General features: G+C 51.9%; 1 protein-coding gene across 4 annotated transcripts in view; it reads right to left on the bottom strand.

The window, feature by feature from the left end:
* Positions 1 to 2125: 2125 nt before the first annotated feature.
* Positions 2126 to 20612, bottom strand: part of RALGAPA2 (Ral GTPase activating protein catalytic subunit alpha 2) — a 294158-nt gene continuing 275671 nt past the window's right edge. For all 4 annotated transcript variants that reach the window (XM_043478794.1, XM_043478793.1, XM_043478797.1 and 1 more), the window contains 2 exons: positions 8518 to 8557; positions 2126 to 5327 (listed from right to left, as the gene is read on the bottom strand). In XM_043478794.1, the coding sequence (XP_043334729.1) occupies positions 8553 to 8557 (5 nt within the window). In that variant the 3' untranslated portion in view covers positions 2126 to 5327; positions 8518 to 8552. The remainder of the gene's footprint in view (positions 5328 to 8517; positions 8558 to 20612) is intronic.

A 20612-nucleotide genomic window follows, 5' to 3' on the forward strand; every position in this document is an offset into this window, starting at 1 on the left:
CCTAAGAGGTCACAGTTGTGGCCTTTGCATTTTCTTCCTGGCACCTGCCTTCCCCTTCAAGTGGACAGTGCCAGGCCTTCCTTTTCCCCATACCGAAAATGAGGATGCCAAGATTTCCCTGCATGAAGGTGATGCTGGGAGCTGTTTCCAGTGTCCCATAATCAGCCATCAACATGGAGGACAAGACAAGGTGATGCTTTTTAAAGGGAGAGGGAGGCGATGCCAGTCACATGCCGTCCTCGCTGGTTCCAAGTACGGGGGGCGGGGTGGGGTAGGGAAGAGCTTTGTTGTGGGTGTGCTGTGCCCTCTTGGAGGGAAGGAGGCATCCAGCCCTTTGCCTGCACTTAGCCCGGCGGCCTTTTCTGAAGAATATTGATCAGAAGTGCTAACCTCTGCCATCGTAGCAGCAGAATGCAGTCCCCGAGTATTTACGGACAAAAGCTTTTCTTCGCCAGACTATTTTCTGAAGTCAGAAAGGTCCTTTGAGGAGCTCTAATAGCAAGCCCCTGTCCACTTCACACCCGCCTGAGAGCCACACTCCAATTTTCAGGCCCCCAGGACCCCGTGTTGATCTAGAAGCTGGTGAGCATGACCTATTTATAGAAAAGATGCTCTGTCCAACCCGACACGCATCTTGCTGGAGGGTGAGGTGGGCTCTGTAAGTGGAAGACGGAAATTATACCGAGACACACAGGGAACCGTATTCTTGTCCCTGACAGAATTTATTCATTTATTCTTCATTACCTAAGTTAGTGTTCTGGGCAGAATTTGGGGGACTTCCCTGGTGGTCCAGTGGTTAAGAGTCTGTGCTTCCACTGCAGGAGGTGCTTGTTTGATCCCTGGTCAAGTAACTAAGATCCTGCAGCCTCCCTGGCACAGCCAAACATAAATAAAAATTAAAAAACGTTTAAAGAGAATTTTGATCACATAATGTCATCTGATATCTGTGATAGCAATGTTTGTTTGAATGAACCTAGTCAGTGTTTTTCATGTCTGACATGGTCCAGAAGGGAGGCTACTAAGAATTCCTTTTTTTTGGGGGGGTGCCGTGCTGCATGGCTTGTGAGATCTTAGATCCCAACCAGGGATCAAATCCACACCCTTGGCAGTGAAAGTGAGGGGTCTTAACCACTGAGAATTCCTAATTTCTCCCTCGTTCTGTAAGGAGCAGAATTCTTGCGGGGGAGAAAACAGATGATGGGGTCCCACCACACCTATTGATAGGAATCTAGGTGGGTAGGACTCAGAATCTTACAAAGTCTCCCTAACAAATAAAATCACCCAGCTCCCTTTTATGAGGAACCAAGCATTAAAGGCAAAACATACCTCCAAAGTGAGCTCCTGCTAATAGTCAAAAGCTTAAAAAAAATTAAAAAGCCAAAAGGATGCAGGCTCTACTTGGTTCCCAGGACAGCAGCTGGATCCCCATTCCCCATGGAAGTCACTAAATGTCTTGTAAGCAACAGGTACTCAGCAAATATTTGCAGATGGACGAATGGATGCTTTCTGCAAAGCTTGATTGTCTAATGTTCTGGAAGTTCCCTGCTGTCCAGGATATGGAAGTAGCCCAGGATGCTGGTAGGGGCCACCTGGCCAGGTTGTCCGAATGTGATGGTTGATGGCTAGAGTCCTGAGGTGAGGCCACAAGTGGGCTTCAGCTGCACCAACAGGGGGTGTTATAACACCCTATCACTTCTTCACAAGACAAAGCCTCCGAACTGGCCCCTTGCTCATCAGAGTCAGGGGCTCCAGGCCCCTGGAAGAGTGACTGGTACAGAGGGCTGCTCTGGGGAGACAGGGGGCCAAAGCCAGGGCTCACTGTGGGCCTTGATGCAGAAGAGAGGAGAAGATGCAGAAGAGGGGACATTGAGATATAGGAGAGCGATGACGCTGATCTTGGCTTCCAGGTTATGAACCAAGAGGTCATTGTTTTACACAACACATCAGCAAACCTCCTTGTATCCATCCTGGCTACTATTTTGGATACTTATTAAGGCTTTGGTTAAAAAAAAAAATGCTTTTGAACAACTTAATCTGATAAAAATGTAAACCATCTTTTGTTAGATGCCAGGATAAACTTTATTTTCCTTCCAACTATAATGAAAACACGAGGAACATATGGCACGTGAGTGCTGTGTTTCTACTTTATTGAGTCGTCACAGTAAATCAGAATTAAAGAGGGAGGACAAACTGGGGAGTCAGGTAGTGGCCACTGGTGAGCCGTGTGCTCCTTGGGGGCGAGGCCCCTTGCCTAGGGGCACCGTGCCTGCCAAGTGGCTTACAGGCACGGTCTACACTGACATAGGCACAAACCAGGTGTGGAGCGTTGGGAACATTAAATAACATGAGACAGCAAAAGAGAAATCAAATGACACCTTATAACTTAATTTACCATATTTATCAAATTCTATCATTTACATGGACTAAATATTGTAGACCTGGAAAACACAAGAAAACATTCACTTAACGTGTATGTCATACGTAGGTACTGAGTGCAATGAAGACATGGTTGTCTCCTGTGGAATTTCCCATTGGGTGTGGACATTCCCCTTCAGTTGCTATGAGGGTAACACAGTTACATCTAAGACGTCACAGTCATCGTGAAAGCACCCCTCCTGCCTGCAGATATGACAGTAGATGAAGTGTGGGTGATCACTCCCGAGGAAAGTCAGGAACATGTGACCTGCATTGTCTAAGGATCCAAAGGATCTCATGGTAAGGATGAGGGTCCCACCAGCCAGCCTCTCTCAGAGTCAAGGCTGAAGGCCCCCTCCTTCCCTGTGGTGGCTGGGAAGACGCTTCCTTAACCACAGGAAGACTCCGTGACAGTCCCTTCTTCAAACTACAAGTCCTTACTGCTGTCTAATCAAGGTTTTACTACTTAAAATGTCATCATTTTGTGGAATTACTATTATTTTTTTTTTAAGTACAAACACCTACTCAGTGAGACTAGAGATCACCATCTTTGCTTCAGATGGAAATCAACATGCAGAGAGGTGGGCAGAAGACCTGGCCCTGCCTGGAAGCCCACGAGTCTTCTCCATTTGCGGCCAGCAAGGGCCACTTGTGTTTACGGATGACTGACCTACTAATGTTATGAGTCAGCACGGTGACTCAGGTAGGTGCCCACCGGATAAGTGACGCTTGGAAATTTTGCTGAAAGGCATTTATTACAGAAGCTCAATATTTGCTTTTCTAAGTAAAAAAAAAAAAAAAAGAAAAAAAACTTGATCATTTCGATTTTCCACCCCAAATAACAAAAGCGATTCAAGTGCTCATGATTGCAAGCAAAAAACCTGGTCACTAGAGTCCCTGTGTTTCTAAACCAAAGCTGTTACTGAGAAGAGCCGTCACACTGCTAGCTGTCCTTTGGGGTCATAGGGTGGTCAGAATCTTTTGGGATTATAGGAAAGTCTATGTATTTGCTACCTACAACCACCTTTCCCACTCCGGGTCAGGAGGACTGGAATCACGGGGCAGGAGTTCGGGGGGGGGCTTCAATATGAGTCCTAAAACCAAGTTTAAGAATTCTGCTACAGGGGTTGTCCAGAGCCTGAAGGTGACATGTCCCAGAAGCCAGAGCTTACGTGGGACTCAGGAGCACACGATGCCCCTCCTGTAGGATCGAGGAACCACATGGAGCAGAACCTGAGGCTGGGGCCACGTGGGCCAGACCATGCCGAGCAGAAACCTGAAGTCACTCAAAGCTGGGGTTGGGCGGTGGCGGGGAGTGCCTGGGAGGACAAGAGTTGTGACATTCGCTGACACAACAGAGAAGGCGGTCACTTCCAGTCACCCCTGACGTTGCCACCAAGCCCGCCATCAGTGGACGCGAACCGTTGACAGACCAGCCGGGAGAGCTGCTTCTGTTGGAACGAACCGGCTTCTCTTGGGTCCCGACAGTGCTTGAGCTGCCCCTGCCCGTGGGCCTGGCCTCAAGCCCTACCCGCCATTCTCTGTAAAGCAGAGAAACAAGCTCCCTGGAGAGTCAGAAGTCCCCCTCCTTCTAACAGGAAAGCCCTTCTGAATCCTGTCTCACCGTCTCCAGGGTCTGCCCACTCCCCCTGCCACTGTCAGGAACCAGCCCACTGGGCGGTGGGCTGTCAGGGAAGGTGGCGGCTCTGCTGGGCAAGGGGGCTCAGAGGGCCCAGCCGGAAGGTGGGCAAGGGGTAGGCTGGGGGCACGCATGGGTGGGTGCAGGAGTGGAGAGGCGACGGCAGGCCGGGCGGGAAGCACCTGCACGGAGAACTTTCTGGGCCCTTAGCTGGCAGCTCCCCTGTTCTGGGCCCAGGGCTCACTCTGGAGATGGCCCGAGGGCCTCGGTGACTAGCAGAGGGCCAGCTGCCAACACCCCAACCCCAGCAAGGGCACCTGACAAGCACAAATGGAAAGTGGGGCTGTCCTTCCTCCCTTTCTGAAAAAAAAAAAAAAAAAAAAAAAAAAAAAACACCACACAGCCACAACAGGCTTCCCTTGGGCAGCCAAATAGGTACAAAGTAGGGATCACACCCTTTGCTCGAGTTCAGTCCCCCTAAAGCTCGGGTGTGTCGGGAAATGTGTGGGAGGTCCCTCCCAGCAAGGGGCAGGGGGACCCTACCACAGGGTGAGGCTGGGAAAGGAGCTTTTGCAGGGACAGGACCCTGTGTTTCTAGAATCACCTGAGCGCCCAGAGACGGGCGCTTCACCATCACCACGTAGAGGGTCTCCAGCAGGGACACGGTCAGGGTTAGAGTCAGGAACGCTCTCCCTGGTTAGCGGGCATTGGGGACCAGGTGGAAAATACACAGCAACGGAGGCAGAACTTCTCCCAGGCTCGAGACCCTGGGGAAAGCCAATTTCCATGATGATGAAATTTTGGGCTAGCCGTGAATCCTAACAGAAGGAAAAGCAAAACCAATGCAGGAAGCCCTCCTCCAAGAGCGGGACAGTGAAACGTCGGACAGTTTACAAAGCAAAGGAGACTCCTGGGGGACAGAGCCAGCTGCCCCCTGCCCTCCCAGGGAGCCTGGAACCTCCTCTCGTTCCCTCTGCTGGGGCAGCCCCACCGGTGGGTGCGTCTCTGGTTGTTGGCGACGTCTCTTCTTTCACAGCCCAAGGTTCCTGAGATGCCACCGCCTAGTTTGAGAGTCTGATCCGCAGCATTTCGGTGGGATTCCTCCTCAAGTTCAGAAGCCTGTGCGTGGGGAGACTCACCGAGGACACTGGCAGAGCAGTGAGGTTCCCGGAGTCTGGGTTTGGGGGTTCGGATGGGGAAGTGGGGGAGTCTCCTCCAGCTCTTCCTCCCTGAGAGGCACCATAGAGGGGATCTCAGCCCGGCGGCCAGGGCCCTGGAAGGAAGCAGAGGGAGGCCCTCGTGAGCACAGGGTGGAGAGGAGGATGTGGCACGTCCCCAGGAAGAGGGCTGGACCCCCGCCTGGTGCCACACGTGTGCAGGGACGTTTGCTGGATGAACCCAGACTAGAAAGGTCTTTCCTCCCAGCCTTTGCTCTAGACCTTCCTGTAGTACAAAAGGAGCTGTGAATCTTTTCGAAATTTATTGGGCCTTACATCTAATCCTCAAGTAAAGAAGGAAGAGAAAAGGCACCATTAACACTGTGGGTGTGGGGCAAGGGCGACAGAGCAAAGCTGTCCCAGAATCAGTGAAAGAACAAGAAAAAAAGTCAGGGGCAGCTTGTGGCTCCGTCGTGTTATTATTTACATGGATTTACATGCTGATACTTTACACCAGGACTTACAGCTCAATTATTCCCCAAAGGGTCTGAGACAGGAGGTCAGGACTAATTGAACAAGTCCAGAAGTGCCTACAGCTGTTGGGTCCCAGAGAGAAAAAGGAACAAAGCTGAAGCCTGCGCAAGCCCCATCCCCAGGGCTGCTCCAGGAACCCAGGCGCCCGCTGCTGCAACACCCGGCCATTGTTGCTGAGGTGAGTCCCCCGGGCCCTGCTTCGAGGGAGGACCGTTTCATCACCCTCCTAATAACCTATTTTTAAACCCTGCTGGGCTTCGCCCCAGCTTCCTCAAAAGCAGGCTCTCTAGCCTTCTCCCGACATGCTTCACTTTCAGGCTTTGGCCTGACATTTCTCTCATTACTGGCCTTTGAAATTAATTTACATAAGTGGCCTTATTCACAGACAGCATCTCCTTTCATTTTCGGACCTGACTTTCTCATTTCTAGGGAGAGCCTCTGGAACCAATACCTGTGAACACGCTTGGATCTGAGGAGACTGCCTACCCCAGGTTTGTTCCCCAAATGGGCTCCTTAAGATGTCCCATGCCTGGTCCCTACTGTCGCCTCCTTCCAGTCCCAGGAAGGTTGGGCAGAGAGAGGAGTTGTGAATCTCTCTTCTACTGTTTTTGTCTTTGAAAACAGGCTGATTTTTGGTAAAAGCAGCACAGCTATGCTGCCATCCAAGGTGGAGATGGCGCTGGTTACGGACATTACCCCAGGCCCCTTGAGGACGTCAGCGTGTGGGCAATCAGGGCGGGCAGCAGGGAGAACACCCCTGACTCAATCCCAGATATGATTCCAGCTTGAACACCTTCACTTCAAATTGTATACAATTTCACATCATTAACTAGGAACTAGGGCTTCCCTTATAGCCCAGTCGGTAAAGAATCTGCCTGCAATGCAGGAAACCCAGGTTTGATCCCTGAGTTGGGAAGATCCCCGTGGAGAAGAAAATGGCAACCCATTCAGGTATTCTTGCCTGGAGAATCCCCATGGACAGAGAAGCCTGGCAGGTTACAGTCCATGGGGTCGCAGGAGTTGGACACAACTTAGTGACTAAACCACCACCAACTAGGAACCAACTCCACCCACTCTGAATTCAGATCCATTGGGAGAGGGAAGCAAGGGGGAAAAAAAAAAGCAACTAAATGCTAGAGATAAAGTGATGTTCAAAGATGTGATATCAGGTGTGAGTATTGCTGGATCAGAAGGGAAATATTTACTCCCCCACCCCTGCGGGGCCGGCCCTCGCAGTCCCGCACTGCAGAATGGCAGGTGGGCAGGGCAATGCCAACTTGGACCAGCATGAAGCTCTCACTGCAAAGTGGCCTTCGGGCATCTCAGGGCAGTGACCCCCACCACCGGGGCCCCAGGAAGGTCACGCCAGAGCAGGAGACCGCACCACATGTCCCCTGTATCCCTCTGGTCCCCACCTTTCCCCTGGCACATCCCTGGCCTGTGCTGGCTCCCACCATGCCCACTGCACCCCATGCCAAGGGGAGGTGGCCGCCGCGGACGGAGCAGGCTGGCCACAAAGAGGGTGATCCCTTTCCTGGCCGCTGACAGCCACTGCCTCCGCCCGGCCTTTCCTCATGCTAGAAGCCAGTGTTCAAAGGACCCTGGAGCTCCACTTGGCCACCTTAGGAGATACGGGGTCCCAGCAAAAAAAAAAAAGGCTTTTGCATGAATCCCCACGACTAGGGAGGAGTGTACACTGTTCTGCCTGGCCAACATGGGCTTTGTGGCTCGTGTCACCTTGGGGGCTGGCACCAGTGAGCCCAGGTTGGAACAATTCCATGGCTGGGCGGGGGGGGGGGCGGGTTAAGAAAAAGCAGCTGGGTTGGAGGGTCAACTCCCTGTGCAGTGGGCCTGCCAGGGGGGGGAGGTGGCGCTTGCAAGAAACCCCAAATCCAGACCCTCACCTCCCTGTTCATATCGACTCAGGAGGGAGGGTGTCTGTGCCCGGCTCCACTGGGCGATGTGGGTGATAAACGACAGTTCGCTCCCTGACCTGCCCATCCATATCCCCATCACCCTCTGGTTCCTGGTCACCCTCAGCATCCGGTCTCCCCTCCACCCATGACTCCACGAGGAGGAACAGCCTGGGCCACCCCGAGAGGCTCTGCTGCGAGGTGCCTGCTGTCTGTCAGGCTGCTGGGCAGGGCCCGAACCCCAGACCCAGGCTGAAAGAGGAGGCCCACAGAGGTCACACCTGCCACAGCCAGCCTGCCCTCTGGGTCCTAAACCGTAGCGATGCTGGGGTTCCCTGCCCTCTGCACCCCACAGCTTTTGTCTGCTCTTCCTCTCCCAGCTGTTCCATCCAGCAGCCCCAGGACGACCTGCCCTCCGCAGCCCAGGCCCCCAAGGCCCCATTAAGGCCAGCGGTCAAAGGCCGGCCCTCACGTGCTGCATCTTATCGGCCCATCTCAAGACCCCCGCTCCTCCAGGCTCGGCAACAAAAAAAAAGGGGGCGGCCCTGGGCCCACTGGCTCCCCGAGGCCCCCCGCACACAAAAGGGCAGGCGACAAAGACATTTTCTGGGATGGCAGGTGTTGGTGTCGGATTCCGCCCAGAGCACGGGGGGCCGGAGAAAGGCTGGGGTGGGTTTCGGGCAGGCGGGCAGTGCAGACACGCAGTACAGAGCCCCTCAGGGGTGAGGGGGAGGTGGCAGGAACCCCTAGCCTTGGAGGGAGGCGGGTCAGTGAGTGAACTCTCCCCCACTCCCCCAAGAGCAGAGCGCTGGGCAGCTCCACTGACGTGTCAGTTCAAACACTTGTTCTTTGAACTTACGTTGTTCAAACACTGCAGCGAGGCCTTCACGTAGTTTAATCTGAAGGGAAAGAACATAAAATGGAGTGAATACAGGCCCTGTACACGCACAGCCCAACTCGATAATGAACACAGTGCTAAAAATACATCTGTTCCTGGGTGGCCTGAGTGTTCCTGCAGCTTCCGAGATCATTACCAACTGAAAATTCACCTGAAATTCCACTTGGCAGGACAAAATTCTGGCTGCCGTCACCTGTACAGGTGTGAAACAAAGGTGATGTTAGCTTTCCCAGGACGTGTGACAGTTGCCGCGGGAGCCCTGCAGACCCTGGGGCGCTCTGACCCAGCACGTGCGGGACGGCCTCTGACCGCTGGCCTTAATGGGGCCTTGGGGGTCTCAGTGCCCCGTTCCGGCTGCACGAGGGTTCCTAATGTTTTGTCTTAGGTATAATCAAAGCTAAGAGTTTTCAAGACAAGCATGTGGAATTCTCTGGAGGCCCTGAAAAAATAACTGATACCCACTAACTGTATAAGTTCACACATCTCTAAGTTTCATTTTACAGGTTTTTGAGGGGCACGCAGTGTGTTAATGCGGATCAGGCGTCACCTTCGATGTCACGTTCCCCAGGGAGGAAGAGTGAGGGGTACTTTGCACAGGGAAGCTTCAAAGGGGACCCTGCAGAGGCAAGACTGGACTCTCACTCACAGAGTAGCAGGACCCCAGCAGTCCTGTCAGACCCCAGCGAGGCTCCCCCAAGCGGACGGTTTTTCTCAACCACTCACTCTTCCACAGCCGTCCTATTTCCCACATGGTTTGCCTTAGCAAATGCAATGACCTCTTTCTGAGTCAGGCGACAGCTCCTCACCCTGACCCCCGCAGCACTCCTAGTTCGGTATCACTAGGCCACCATCACTTTGCCGACAAAGGTCTGTCTAGTCAGAGCTATGGTTTTTCCAGTAGTCATGTACAGATATGAGAGCTGGACCATAAAAAGGCCAAGTGCTGAAGAATTGATGCTTTCAAATTGTGTGTGGTGCTGGAGAAGACTCTTCAGAGTCCCTTGGACAGCAAGGAAATCAAACCAGTCAATCCTAAAGGAAATCAACCTTGAAGATTCACTGGAAGAACTGATGCTGAAGATGAAGCTCCAATACTTTGGCCACCTGATGCGAGGAGCCGACTCATTGGAAAAGATCCTGATGCTGGGAAAGATTGAGGGCAGGAGAAAAAGGGGGTGACAGAGGAAGAGATGGTTGGATGATATCACTGACTCAATGGACGTGAATTTGAGCAAACTCTGGGAGATGGTGAAGGACAAGAAACCTGGTGTGCTACAGTCCATGGGGCTGCAAAGACTTGGACATGACTGAACAACTGAAAAACAACCAGCCCACCATCAAATCTGGACAAAGGACTTTCATATCAGTGACATGGACTGCTATCTGCCTGACCACTGTGGTGAACCTGGATAGCCTGCTGACCTCACCTGCAAGGCTGGTGCAGTGACCACGGCCAATTTCTAAGGTGGATGCCGTCGGAGGATAGATCAGTAACAGATCCTAGGTGGGGCTTTTTGGAAGGAATGTGTGCTTCTCTGAAGCCATATTTTCCAATCTGTCAATGAAATTTCACTCCCCCATACCCCCTGAAGTCACACAGGGTTGGGAACTTCAGGATAGAGAACAATCGTGATGATGCACTAGACTTGTCTGTCTTCCTTGATTTCCAGACACTGTGAACAGCTGTCTTTACATGGAAAGTGAGCTCTAGGGGCACAGGGGGTTCTCAGGCAGTGTTGACTCTTGGTGCTGGACTATTCTGCTTTCTGTGGGACCTCTAAACACTGCAACGACCTAGATTGCCCCTCTTCCCTGAAATGCACTGCGAGCTCCCAGAAGATAGCGGTTGTGGAACATCTCCATGTGAGTCTTCCTCCAGCCGACGGGCTCAGCTTCCATGCTGTCGATCCTCTCCACTGTGAGCAAAGGGTCTCCCCACGAAGGGGCTCCATGGCCCCCCTCCCCGGCAGCCCCTAGGCGCTGGCAATGCTGGGCGTCCAGGCACCCGATTGGTGGGACTGGGCAAACAGATGGCACGGCTGACAATGGAGGGCTTGTTTGTAATTGCTGATGAGGATGGGCGGCCCTTCTCCCGGTGCGTCCCCACATGCAGCCGGGTGTGCTGTGCTGGACTGGTCAGAAAGTCTCAGGGACTGCCAATCCACCGGCGAGTTAAGGAGATGCAGAGACGGCGGCAGTTGGGGGCTGCTGTAATTATTCCATGGGGCTCAAATGTCACTCGCCCTGACACACAGACAGTGCTCCTGGAGGGCGGGGACCCCCTGCGTGGAGCAGAGCAGCAGGCTGTCAGCTTCCTGACGCCTCCCCGGGGGCGGTTCAGCATGAGATACCGACTAACCTGGGCAGTGTTGGAAGCACCAGAAGAGACCACAGTGCTCGAAGCTGTGTGATGCCCAGGGAGACGTGAAGTCTAACCATGTCATTCTCTCATTGGCTGGGCACCTGGTGTGTGCCAGGACCTGTTCTAGGCTCCGGGTGACAGATGAAACCCTTTCCTTCGGAGGTTTTTGGCAGAGGAGTTAATGGCATACTGTTGGGGGGCAAAGATGTCTTACTCTCTATTTGTACAAAGTCCAGATGTCAGCATGGAAAATATACAGGTAGACCATTTATATGTGGTGTTTTGGGGGAGAGGACAAATTAGAAAATAAAAACGTGGGGCAAGAAGGATAAAAGATTGAGAAGCACTGATTGTACGGTTAATATGCATCTTAAGTCTGGAGTTTCCTTATAGGTGAACGGTGTTGGCAGTGGTGAGTTGGCCCCACTAACGTCTGAGAACAGCTGAGCGAGACCCCCTGGGGAGAACTGGAGGGTATGGCATGGCCCTAGGGGACATGGAGGTAACTCGGGACGCCAATGGGCCACGTGCAACCACTCAGCAGCTCAGACACCCCCGAGGCGGCTTTTACAGAAGGACATCCTACTTTTCAGGTCTCGTATGACTCCTCTGACACCTGGATGATATCCACCAGGACTCCCAGGGACGAGGAGATCACCATCTCGGTTGGCGCTTCGTGGAGGCTTTTTAAGAGCCGGTGGGCCTTTCTGTGGCTTGTTTTCTCTGGCTGTGCTCACTGGCAGAGCAGAAGAGCAAAGATTTGCACCGAGTGTCTTATCTCCGAGGCAAGGCTGCTGTCCAGGACTGCCCCCTGGGACACACGCTGGGCAGGGTGGGACAAGAAAAGTGGCTGCTCTCCCTGGGTCCTAGTTACTGAGCAGTCAGCGTGGGAGACGATTAGCTGGTTCAGGATAATTAGGGAAGGGAATGGTTCTGAGAGCTGGCATGCTGAGGGACAGAAAGCAATGGGCTGGCGTTCTGGCGTCGGGTGAGAGCTAAATATCCTTGAGGCAGGAAGGCGGGCTGAACGGGAGAGCGGAGGGCTGTCTGGGCTATTCAGACCCCTTGGAATAGTTCTGTGGACGTGAACAGGTGCAGCAGTGGATGGGGTGAGCCTACACTCTCAACACTGGCAACCCCAGACCAGTGGGCACTAGCCAGCCTAATTACCATCTCCAAATGGCCCGAGGAAGGCGTCCAGAATTTCCCATCCGGCCACAGGGGCTGGGTCCTGGCCCCGGCCCTGGCTCTGGCTCTGGGCTCGGCTTCCTCTTTTTGGTCGTTGGTTTTGCCCATCAGCTTCGGTTCCGAAGCATAAAACTAGGACAGCTGGACCAAAAGACAGGCGGGCAGAGAGAGGGCATGCCCGGTGCGCCCGTCCACCTGTGCGGGGACTCGGCCAGCAGGTAGAACGTTCTCGAAAACACTTGTCCGGCATTTTTCTCTTCCCCTTGCATGACTATAATATATTCTTACGGATCTATGACTGAATTTAGCTAAATTGAGCATTGAACATTAATGTCTTGTTAGGCCGTGATGGAGAAAGATGCTTCCAGACCCACTTACTGTCTCATAGGACACGAACACGGCGATCTCAGTCGCCTCACAGCCATGGAGACTGTTCATTTTACCAGTCTGAATGATTTACGTCTCCAAATAGAAAATCAGTACAGAAATGTTTATAGCAGTCATATTCATAATAGCCGGAAGACGGAAACAGTCCCAAATATCCACCACCTGATGAATGGAAACAAAGCATGGTCTGCCCTTACAATGGAAAGTTATTTGGCAATAAAAACAAGCGAAATACGGATACAGGTTACAACACAGATGACCCTTGAGGAGGTGCGGAGTGCAAGAAGCCAGTCAGCAAAGATCACGTATCATCTGATTCCATTTATACAAAACATTCAGAACAGGCAGGTCCAGAGAGACAGGAAGAGACTGGTGGTTGCTTAGGGCTGGGAGGTAGGATGAGGATGGACTGCTAGTGGAATTTAGGTTTTTATTTTTCAGGAGGGATTTTTTTAAAAGTCTCTAAAATTAGATTGTGGTGATGGCTGCACAATTTGCAAATATAGGAAATGGCAACCTACTCTAGTATTCTTGCCTGGAAAATTCCATGGACAGAGGAGCCTGGTGGGCTACAATCCATAGGGGTGCAAAGAGTTGTGCACCATTGAGTGGCTGAGCTTTTTTAGAAGTTTATTTCCTGGTTATCATTCATATATTCTTCTGGAAAAGGAGAGTATAAAATATTCTTGCTTTTCCCCATCCGCAAACTTCAGTGCTACTAAGAGAGGTCCCATTTGGCCTCTGCTTTGGTTGCTGCTTAACAGAAATTCAGGCAAAACCATCAAGGCTTCCAGGAGCCTACCCTGACAGCTGAAACTGTCCGTGTTCCACCTTCTAGAAACTTCTGGATGTGAGGGCTCCAGTCACAGCTCATAAGGCATGTGAACCGAAGTGTCAGGAACTCTGGATTCTCCCGAACAACTTCCCAAGGTTATTTCGAATAAGCTTCAAGAGTCACTTCCAAAAACTGTCTGGGAGAAAAATTCTTGGTATTTTCAGGCCATCTCTTGGCAACTGCTGTGTGTCCCTGGGGCTGTAATTAACACCCAGGGAGACAGGGGCAGGATGCCATTCACACTTAAAACCCTGTAGAGTCGACTGAGAACCCAGGGCAAACCTAAGGCAGCATTTCACAGAAAAAGCAGCAGCTTCGAGTTCTTCCCAAGGAACCGATTAAACATCATGTCGATACTTCGAACAGTCTCAGGACCTGTCTTTTCTGAGGAACGTGGGACCAGCCTCCACAGCTGCCCGGGGCAGGAAGGTCCCCGCGCTGGTGGCTCTGAGGTGTGGGGTCTTCCTCTCTGCATCTCGTTCTCTCATCCACACCTCTGAGAGTTCCCATCTCAGCCAGCTTGGGAGAGTTATAGACTGATGGGCAGGACACTTAGTGTGACAGCTAACACACATCAGGCCAAGTTTCCATCCTTTCCTGGCTCACGAAGCAAACGGTATGGCCTGGCTCAAGGAAATCACAACCCAACTGACCCAAACCACTGGCCAAATGTCTTTTTTGCCCCTTGATAAATCTTTTTTTCATAGGTAGTTGTGGTTTGGAGCTGACTAATCTAATTTATGAAAAATAAGCCAATGTTGGTGATTCCTGAGTATCTGCTCCCCGAGGAGACGTGAAGCTCTGAGAGGGATGAGGAGAGACAGAACGCAAGGTGTCGGAGCCCCCCATCCTCCCCTGAAACGCCCAGTACATCCTGCTCGGGGACAGCTCCCCAGGGAAGGCGGGGCTGGAGCAGCGATGAGGACATCTGACAGGCAGCACCGTCATTTTCCATCAGGTCAGGTGGAGCAATGTTCGTCACATCCGTCTCTTCCCTCTTTCAGAGCTGACACCAAGATAGTAAGAGTTTTAGAGGGAAAGGGGGTGAATAAACATGAGGCAAGTTCAGTTCAGTCGCTCAGTCGTGTCCGACTCTTTGCAACCCCATGGACGGCACCACGCCATGCCTCCCTGTCCATCACCGACTCCCAGAGCTTGCTCAAACTCATGTCCATCGAGTCGGTGATGCCATCCAACCATCTCATCCTCTGTTGTCCCCTTCTCCTCCTGCCCTCAATCTTTCCCAGCATCAGGGTCTTTTCCAATGAGTCAGCTCTTCACATCAGGTGCCAAAGTATTGGAGTTTCAGTTTCAGCATCAGCCTTCCAATGAATAATCAGGACTGATTTCCTTTAGGATGGACTTGCTGGATCTCCGTGCAGTCCAAGGGACAAAAGGTGGCGCAAAACAGGGCGACTGGAAATTCTCTTTAAAACCCTCCATACCACTCAGGAAAGCCCCCGACCAAGTTTCGGTTTCCCCACCTGCGCTGTCACCGGGCTCTGGCGGCCCCGCCTCCCCTACACCTGGCCGGGGCCCCGCTGCTCTTCATGGCTCCACTTTCACTGGGAGGACGGGAGGGGCCGGGGAGGATGAGACCCAATTACAGGTGTTTGTTCTGGCTCTTGCATCAGGCCCCACACACATCTGTGACCTGGAGACACACCTGGACCCCTTAAAGAAGAGTCAGACTTCTTCCTGCCTGCACTGCTATCGTATTCCTGCGGCATATAAGAAAGTGCTATGTCGTTCTTTAAAGAAATTACAGCCCAATATAGATATACGAAACTCACACACACAGGACAAAGCTTTCCCTCTATAGGCTGAGAAAAATCAAAGAGTAAGGGAGATAAGTTAGAGGAAGCTGGACCAGGTCGCCTTTGTGAGACACAGTGGTTCTCAGCAACTGCTTACTTTTTGAAAGGAAGTCCCCATCCCCAGGCCACATCACAGACAAAACCCCCCAAGTCTTTGGTGGAGGGACTTGCAGCATCTGGGGAGTGACTCAGGGCACAGCTGAGCCAGCACCACTGGGTCCTGGCAAATGGATTATCGGTTAAAAAACCTCCTATGAATGCTTTAACATATTTCCAAGAGGAGGTGTGCGTGCTCAGTTGTTTGACTCTTTACACCCTAGACATGGCTTATATTTTGATGCCTTCCAAATGTTTGTTGTGGTGGTGGTTGTTCTTTAGTTGTTCAGTCGTGTCCTACTCTTTTATGACCCCATGGACTATAACCTGCCAGGCTCCTCTGTCCATGGGATTTCCCAGGCAAGGATACTGGAGTGGGTTGCCATTTCCTTCTCTAGTGGATCTTCCTGACCCATGGGTGAAACCCGAGTTTCCTGCGTTGGCAGGTGGGTTCTTTACCACTGAGCCACCTGGGAAGCATTTTGAGTTTTTAAAAGCAATGTCATATGCATAGGCATTAGGCTGAACCGGCGACATGAGAGGGAGGGTGGGACTGGGTATGGGGGGCGGTGACAGCCAGTGCAGGGCGATCAGTGGTTCTCAGGCTGATTGCCAACGCCATCCAGATGCAGCCCAGAGCATGTGTGGGCAGAGTGGGTGCCTCCGAGCCCTTGAATGGATGGTGACATCAGATAGCTTGTATTTGGGGGCTACTGTGGATGACCTGAGTAGAGTTCTGGGCTGTCATCCTGGCCTGCAGAGTGGGACCGTCCTCATAGGCGGGGCAATCGACCAGCATCTCATGGGTGGCAGACCAGTTTGCAGCCCCTCTTCCATGAGACAGGCTGACATAAGCAGAAGGGACTCCAGGAGGAGAGGAGAAACTGGGAGGCACAGGGCGAAGTGAGAAAAAACCCAGATGGGCAGGGTGGTGAGCAGAGCACTCAGGAACACCCGCGGAGGTCTCCAGAAGTGTCCTCGGGCCCTTATACATACTGACTCACTGGGCCTTTACCAGTGCCCTTTAGCGGGAACTATCAGGGCACTACTTAGAAGGTATGCCAAAATGCTGGGCTGGATGAAGCACAGGCTGGAATCAAGATTTCTGGGAGAAATATAAATAACCTCAGATATGCAGATGACACCACCCTTATGGCAGAAATTAAAGAGGAACTGAAGAGCCTCTTGATGAAAGTGAAAGAGGAGAGTGGAAAAAGCTGGCTTAAAGCTTAACATTCAGAAAACTAAGATCATGGCATCTGGTCCCATCACTTCATGGCAAATAGATGGGAAAACAATGGAAACAGTGACAGACTTTATTCTCTTGGGCTCCAAAATCACTGCAGATGGTGACTACAGCCATGAAATTAAAAGATGCTTGCTCCTTGGAAGAAAAGCTATGACTGACCTAGACATCATATTAAAAAGCAGAGACATTACTTTGCCAATGAAGGTCCATCTAGTCAAAGCTATGGTTTTTCCAGTAGCCACATATGGATGTGAGAGTTGGACTATAAAGAAAGTTGAGCGCCAAAGAATTGATGCTTTTGAACTGTGGTGTTGGAGAAGACTCTTGAGAGTCCCTTGGACAGCAAGGAGATCCAACCAGTCCATCCTAAAGGAAATCAGTCTTGATTATTCATTGGAAGGACTGATGCTGAAGCTGAAACTCCAAAATTTTGGCCACCTGATGCAAAGAGCTGACTCATTGGAAAAGACCCTGATGCTGGGAAAGATTGAAGGCAGGAGGAGAAGGGGACGACAGAGGATGAGATGGTTGGATGCCATCACCGACTCGATGGACAGGAGTTTGAGTAAGCTCTGGGAATTGGTGATGGACAGGGAGGCCTGGCATGCTGCAGTCCATGGGGTTGCAAAGAGTCGGACACGACTGAGTGACTGAACTGAACTGAACTCAGAAGGTACTGCTGTTAGACCCATTTTACAGAATTGGACTCTGGGCGGCAGAGTGGCACTAACTTGACTGAGGCCACAGGTTAGACAAAGAGGACACCAGAGCCTGGCTCTCTGATGGGACACATCCTCCCTGCAGTTGGGGAGGCCGGCTGTGGGTGGAAGGGCCTGGCCAGTGCTGAGCACAGGGTTGAGGGGGGGACAGGAAGACGGCAGGATCTGAGGATGGAGCCAGGCAGGTCAGCCCGAGCCGTCTTCCGCGCCGAGAGAGGAAAATGCACAAAGTCCTGAACAGGAAGGGCGGCCCGAAGTTTGGTGATGGCTCCACCTTCTGCCTCCACACTAAGGCTCTGGGCCTGGTTTCTGCTGTACTCCTAGCACCCCCAAAACATTCAAAGCCCCTCAAACCCCACGGCCACATGGAGCCCTGGAGCCTGACCCACACAGGCACCTGGGAGCATCTGAGGCTTGTCTGTTGACTCAGCGCGTCCTCTGGGCTTCATCCTCTGATCTGTTCCACGTGGTTGGCTAGAAGGGTCTGCAGTTACAACTTCCACGTGACCCCACAGACTGTCACAGTCCCGTGAGTGTACTGGCCAATGAACACGCTGACTGCTGAGTGACAGGAAGTAGCAGAACCCCCAGTATCACACAGCCCATGCTGGGACCCCGATTCCTTCGGCCTGGGTTTCTGGTCATGTCAGGGTCTGTTCCCCAACCGAGTTCACATCTCATGAAGACTTCCTGAAGGACCACAGAGAGGGAGGCAAGTTTTCCCGAGCAGGCTCAGTTCAAAGAGACACATTGAGACAGAGAGTCTAGATGGTTTATTTAAAACAACTCCCTTCTCACTGACTCGTCAGGAGCTCTGTGACCAAGGTCACCGACAATCAGGGGTAGGTGACAGCCTACCTGAGAGGACAGCGGTCACTCTCTGAGCCTGGGATGCTGTCCAGCTGACCCCACTGTGATGAGGAGAAGGGGATGGAGGGGCTGAGGCTGGCGCCCCGGGGTGTCCCTCACAGCTGGTCTGCAGCTTATCAGGATGACATGAGAGCCTGGACGTGGGGACTCCTGAAGCCCCTTCTGCCTCCATGGTCTACAGTGTTCTTGGCCGGTTTCAGCAAATGTATGAGAAAGGTGAATACATAAGAAGTGCTGTCTAGCAAAACCTTATTCAGACCACATTTATAGGGGGCGAGGGTGAGAAAGACAGAGGCATACTGAATGAATCCCTAAAGTGACCACTCTCACTGAATGGGAAAAACCTTTCATCTTTGGACTGGCAGGGGAGCAGCTAGAGTCAGTTCCATCTTCTGCTGTTTCTGGGATTGACTCGATGGCTAACTGCCTAGCGAATGGCCATGGTGGGGTCATTGCAGAAGATTAGCTGCCATGTCCTGGCACATGCAACCTTGAGTGGGGCTCAGGGGTCTTAGCAAGTGAGAGCTGGGGGCAGCTTCCTGCTCCAGGCAGACCAATGTGTAATGTAGCACACTTGCAGTCTCAGTAGGGCCAGAATGACCCAGGGACCCCCAGGCTGGGTCTTCTGATAGCTTCTGGGAACTTGAAATGGTGATTTTCTGGTAGAAAAGAACGACATGTCTTTTTATTAGGTAGGTGAGCATCATAAGCCTTTCCGAGAGGGCAACCATGCTGCTCCGGGCGAGCAGATGAAAGTTCGCCATTTTGCCTGGTAGCTGCAGTGGCGGTGGCAGAAGCATCCTCAGACAGACTCAGACTAATCTGCTTTAAGCTCCAAATATGACCTACATGAGACGCGGCGGAGTCTGACGGGGCCTGGCGAGGAATTCCCGTCCACTTGCTCTAAATCCTGGAGCCTCTCCCCTCCGGCCTGCCATGAAGGAGGAAGCACTCCTGGCCGGACCTTGGAGAAATCATATGTGTCCACGCAGGGCTAACAGGAGAGACAGAGATCCGTGCTCCCTCTGCTGGCTCCAGACGGCAGCATTAAAGCAGAAAGGCTTCTCCAAACTCGGGTCCATTCATGTTACCGGACAAGGACCCCTCGTTTAACCTGGTTGGAGGCGTTCTTTCAGGAAAAAAACCCACCTTTGTCAACTTCTGAACAAGGCACTTGGAAATGCTTTCCATCAGATATCAAAGTACACATACCAACAGTCCCCCACTCCCAGATGGCTAGCTGTGACTGCAACTGTGATTTTGGGATTCATTTATCAACAGACACAAGTGGATTCCTCCAAGATTTTAAGGTCCAGACATGACCTTTAAAGCAGTTCTGGAAAAAAACACAATCTGAAGTCCAAGCTAAATTTTTATTTTTTTCTTTCTCTCTCCCTTAGGTAATAAGAACAGCTTCCAAAAAGTAAAGATTTGTACTATTTATAGCCTTTCCGATAATGTCAAGCATTAGACTTGATTTTCCAAATCATTAGCATGCAGAAGAATGACCTCATGGCGAACAGATGCACTTGGCTGTGAGCTGCAGTGATTACATCAGTCCCTCCCCTTCCAGTTAACCCTTTAAAGGCATCTCTGCTGCACACACCCCCTTCCCTGGAGACAGTCTTGAACACACAAAATTAGTCCCTCACCCCAGTATGTGCATGCACACACATGTGCGTGTGAAATGCACATATAAATACATGCATAAAACATATATATGAACATGTGCACGTGTGTTCACTGCAGCCAGTATTTAATCACTGGCCACCCTACAGAAGTTGCTGGTCAATAAAGAAGGAATTTAAAGGGAGGCAGACTACAGAGTGAGTGGAAGGCCAGCTCAGATACCTTTCATGATCTGGGCATTAGCAACACGAGTAATGTGTGGAATAGATATGGGAGGGGGTGACTTAAAATAACATTTTTTTTTTCTGACTCAGAAAATAGTTGTTTTAAACCTCTTTTAATAAACTGAGGACTCACTTATGAGCCTAACAACAGAAGACTATGTCTTTACCTGTGGTCCTGGAAAGTGAGTCCCAATGCCCCCTTGTGCTGCCCTGGGTGGCAAGTGCTGGGACAGGGAGCCTGGGGGCCTCCGGGGAGAGTGTTTCCCAGGCAGTCGCAGTCTCCTTGGGCATAGGCCCCCACCATTGGGCATGCCTCTTACTTACACCTAGGACCTAGGACTCAAAGGCTCACCTTGGAGGCCTTCCCTCTAGAGATGGGGCTGCCTGCGGCATAACACAGTGTGGGGCGAATGTGGGGTTCAGGCCACTGTCCCTGTGCTTGACCACAAGGCCCTGTGGCAAGAACACAAAGGAGATTGGAACCCCAGGTTCCTCGGACTGCGCGCAAGCCTGTGGGCGGGGGCCTGAGGCCCTGCTCTGACGACAGCGCTGTGGAGACGGTCTGAGTGAATCCTAAGAGCGCTGTGGGAGCTTAAGCCGCTCAGGGTCAATTTTTCCAGCTGGCTTGTCCCTGCGAAAAGCAGCCCTCACCTCGATTTCTCAGTTTAAGCTGCCTGGCT

This window comes from Cervus canadensis, chromosome 10 (genome assembly GCF_019320065.1).
Source record: "Cervus canadensis isolate Bull #8, Minnesota chromosome 10, ASM1932006v1, whole genome shotgun sequence".
Classification (NCBI taxonomy): domain Eukaryota; kingdom Metazoa; phylum Chordata; class Mammalia; order Artiodactyla; family Cervidae; genus Cervus; species Cervus canadensis.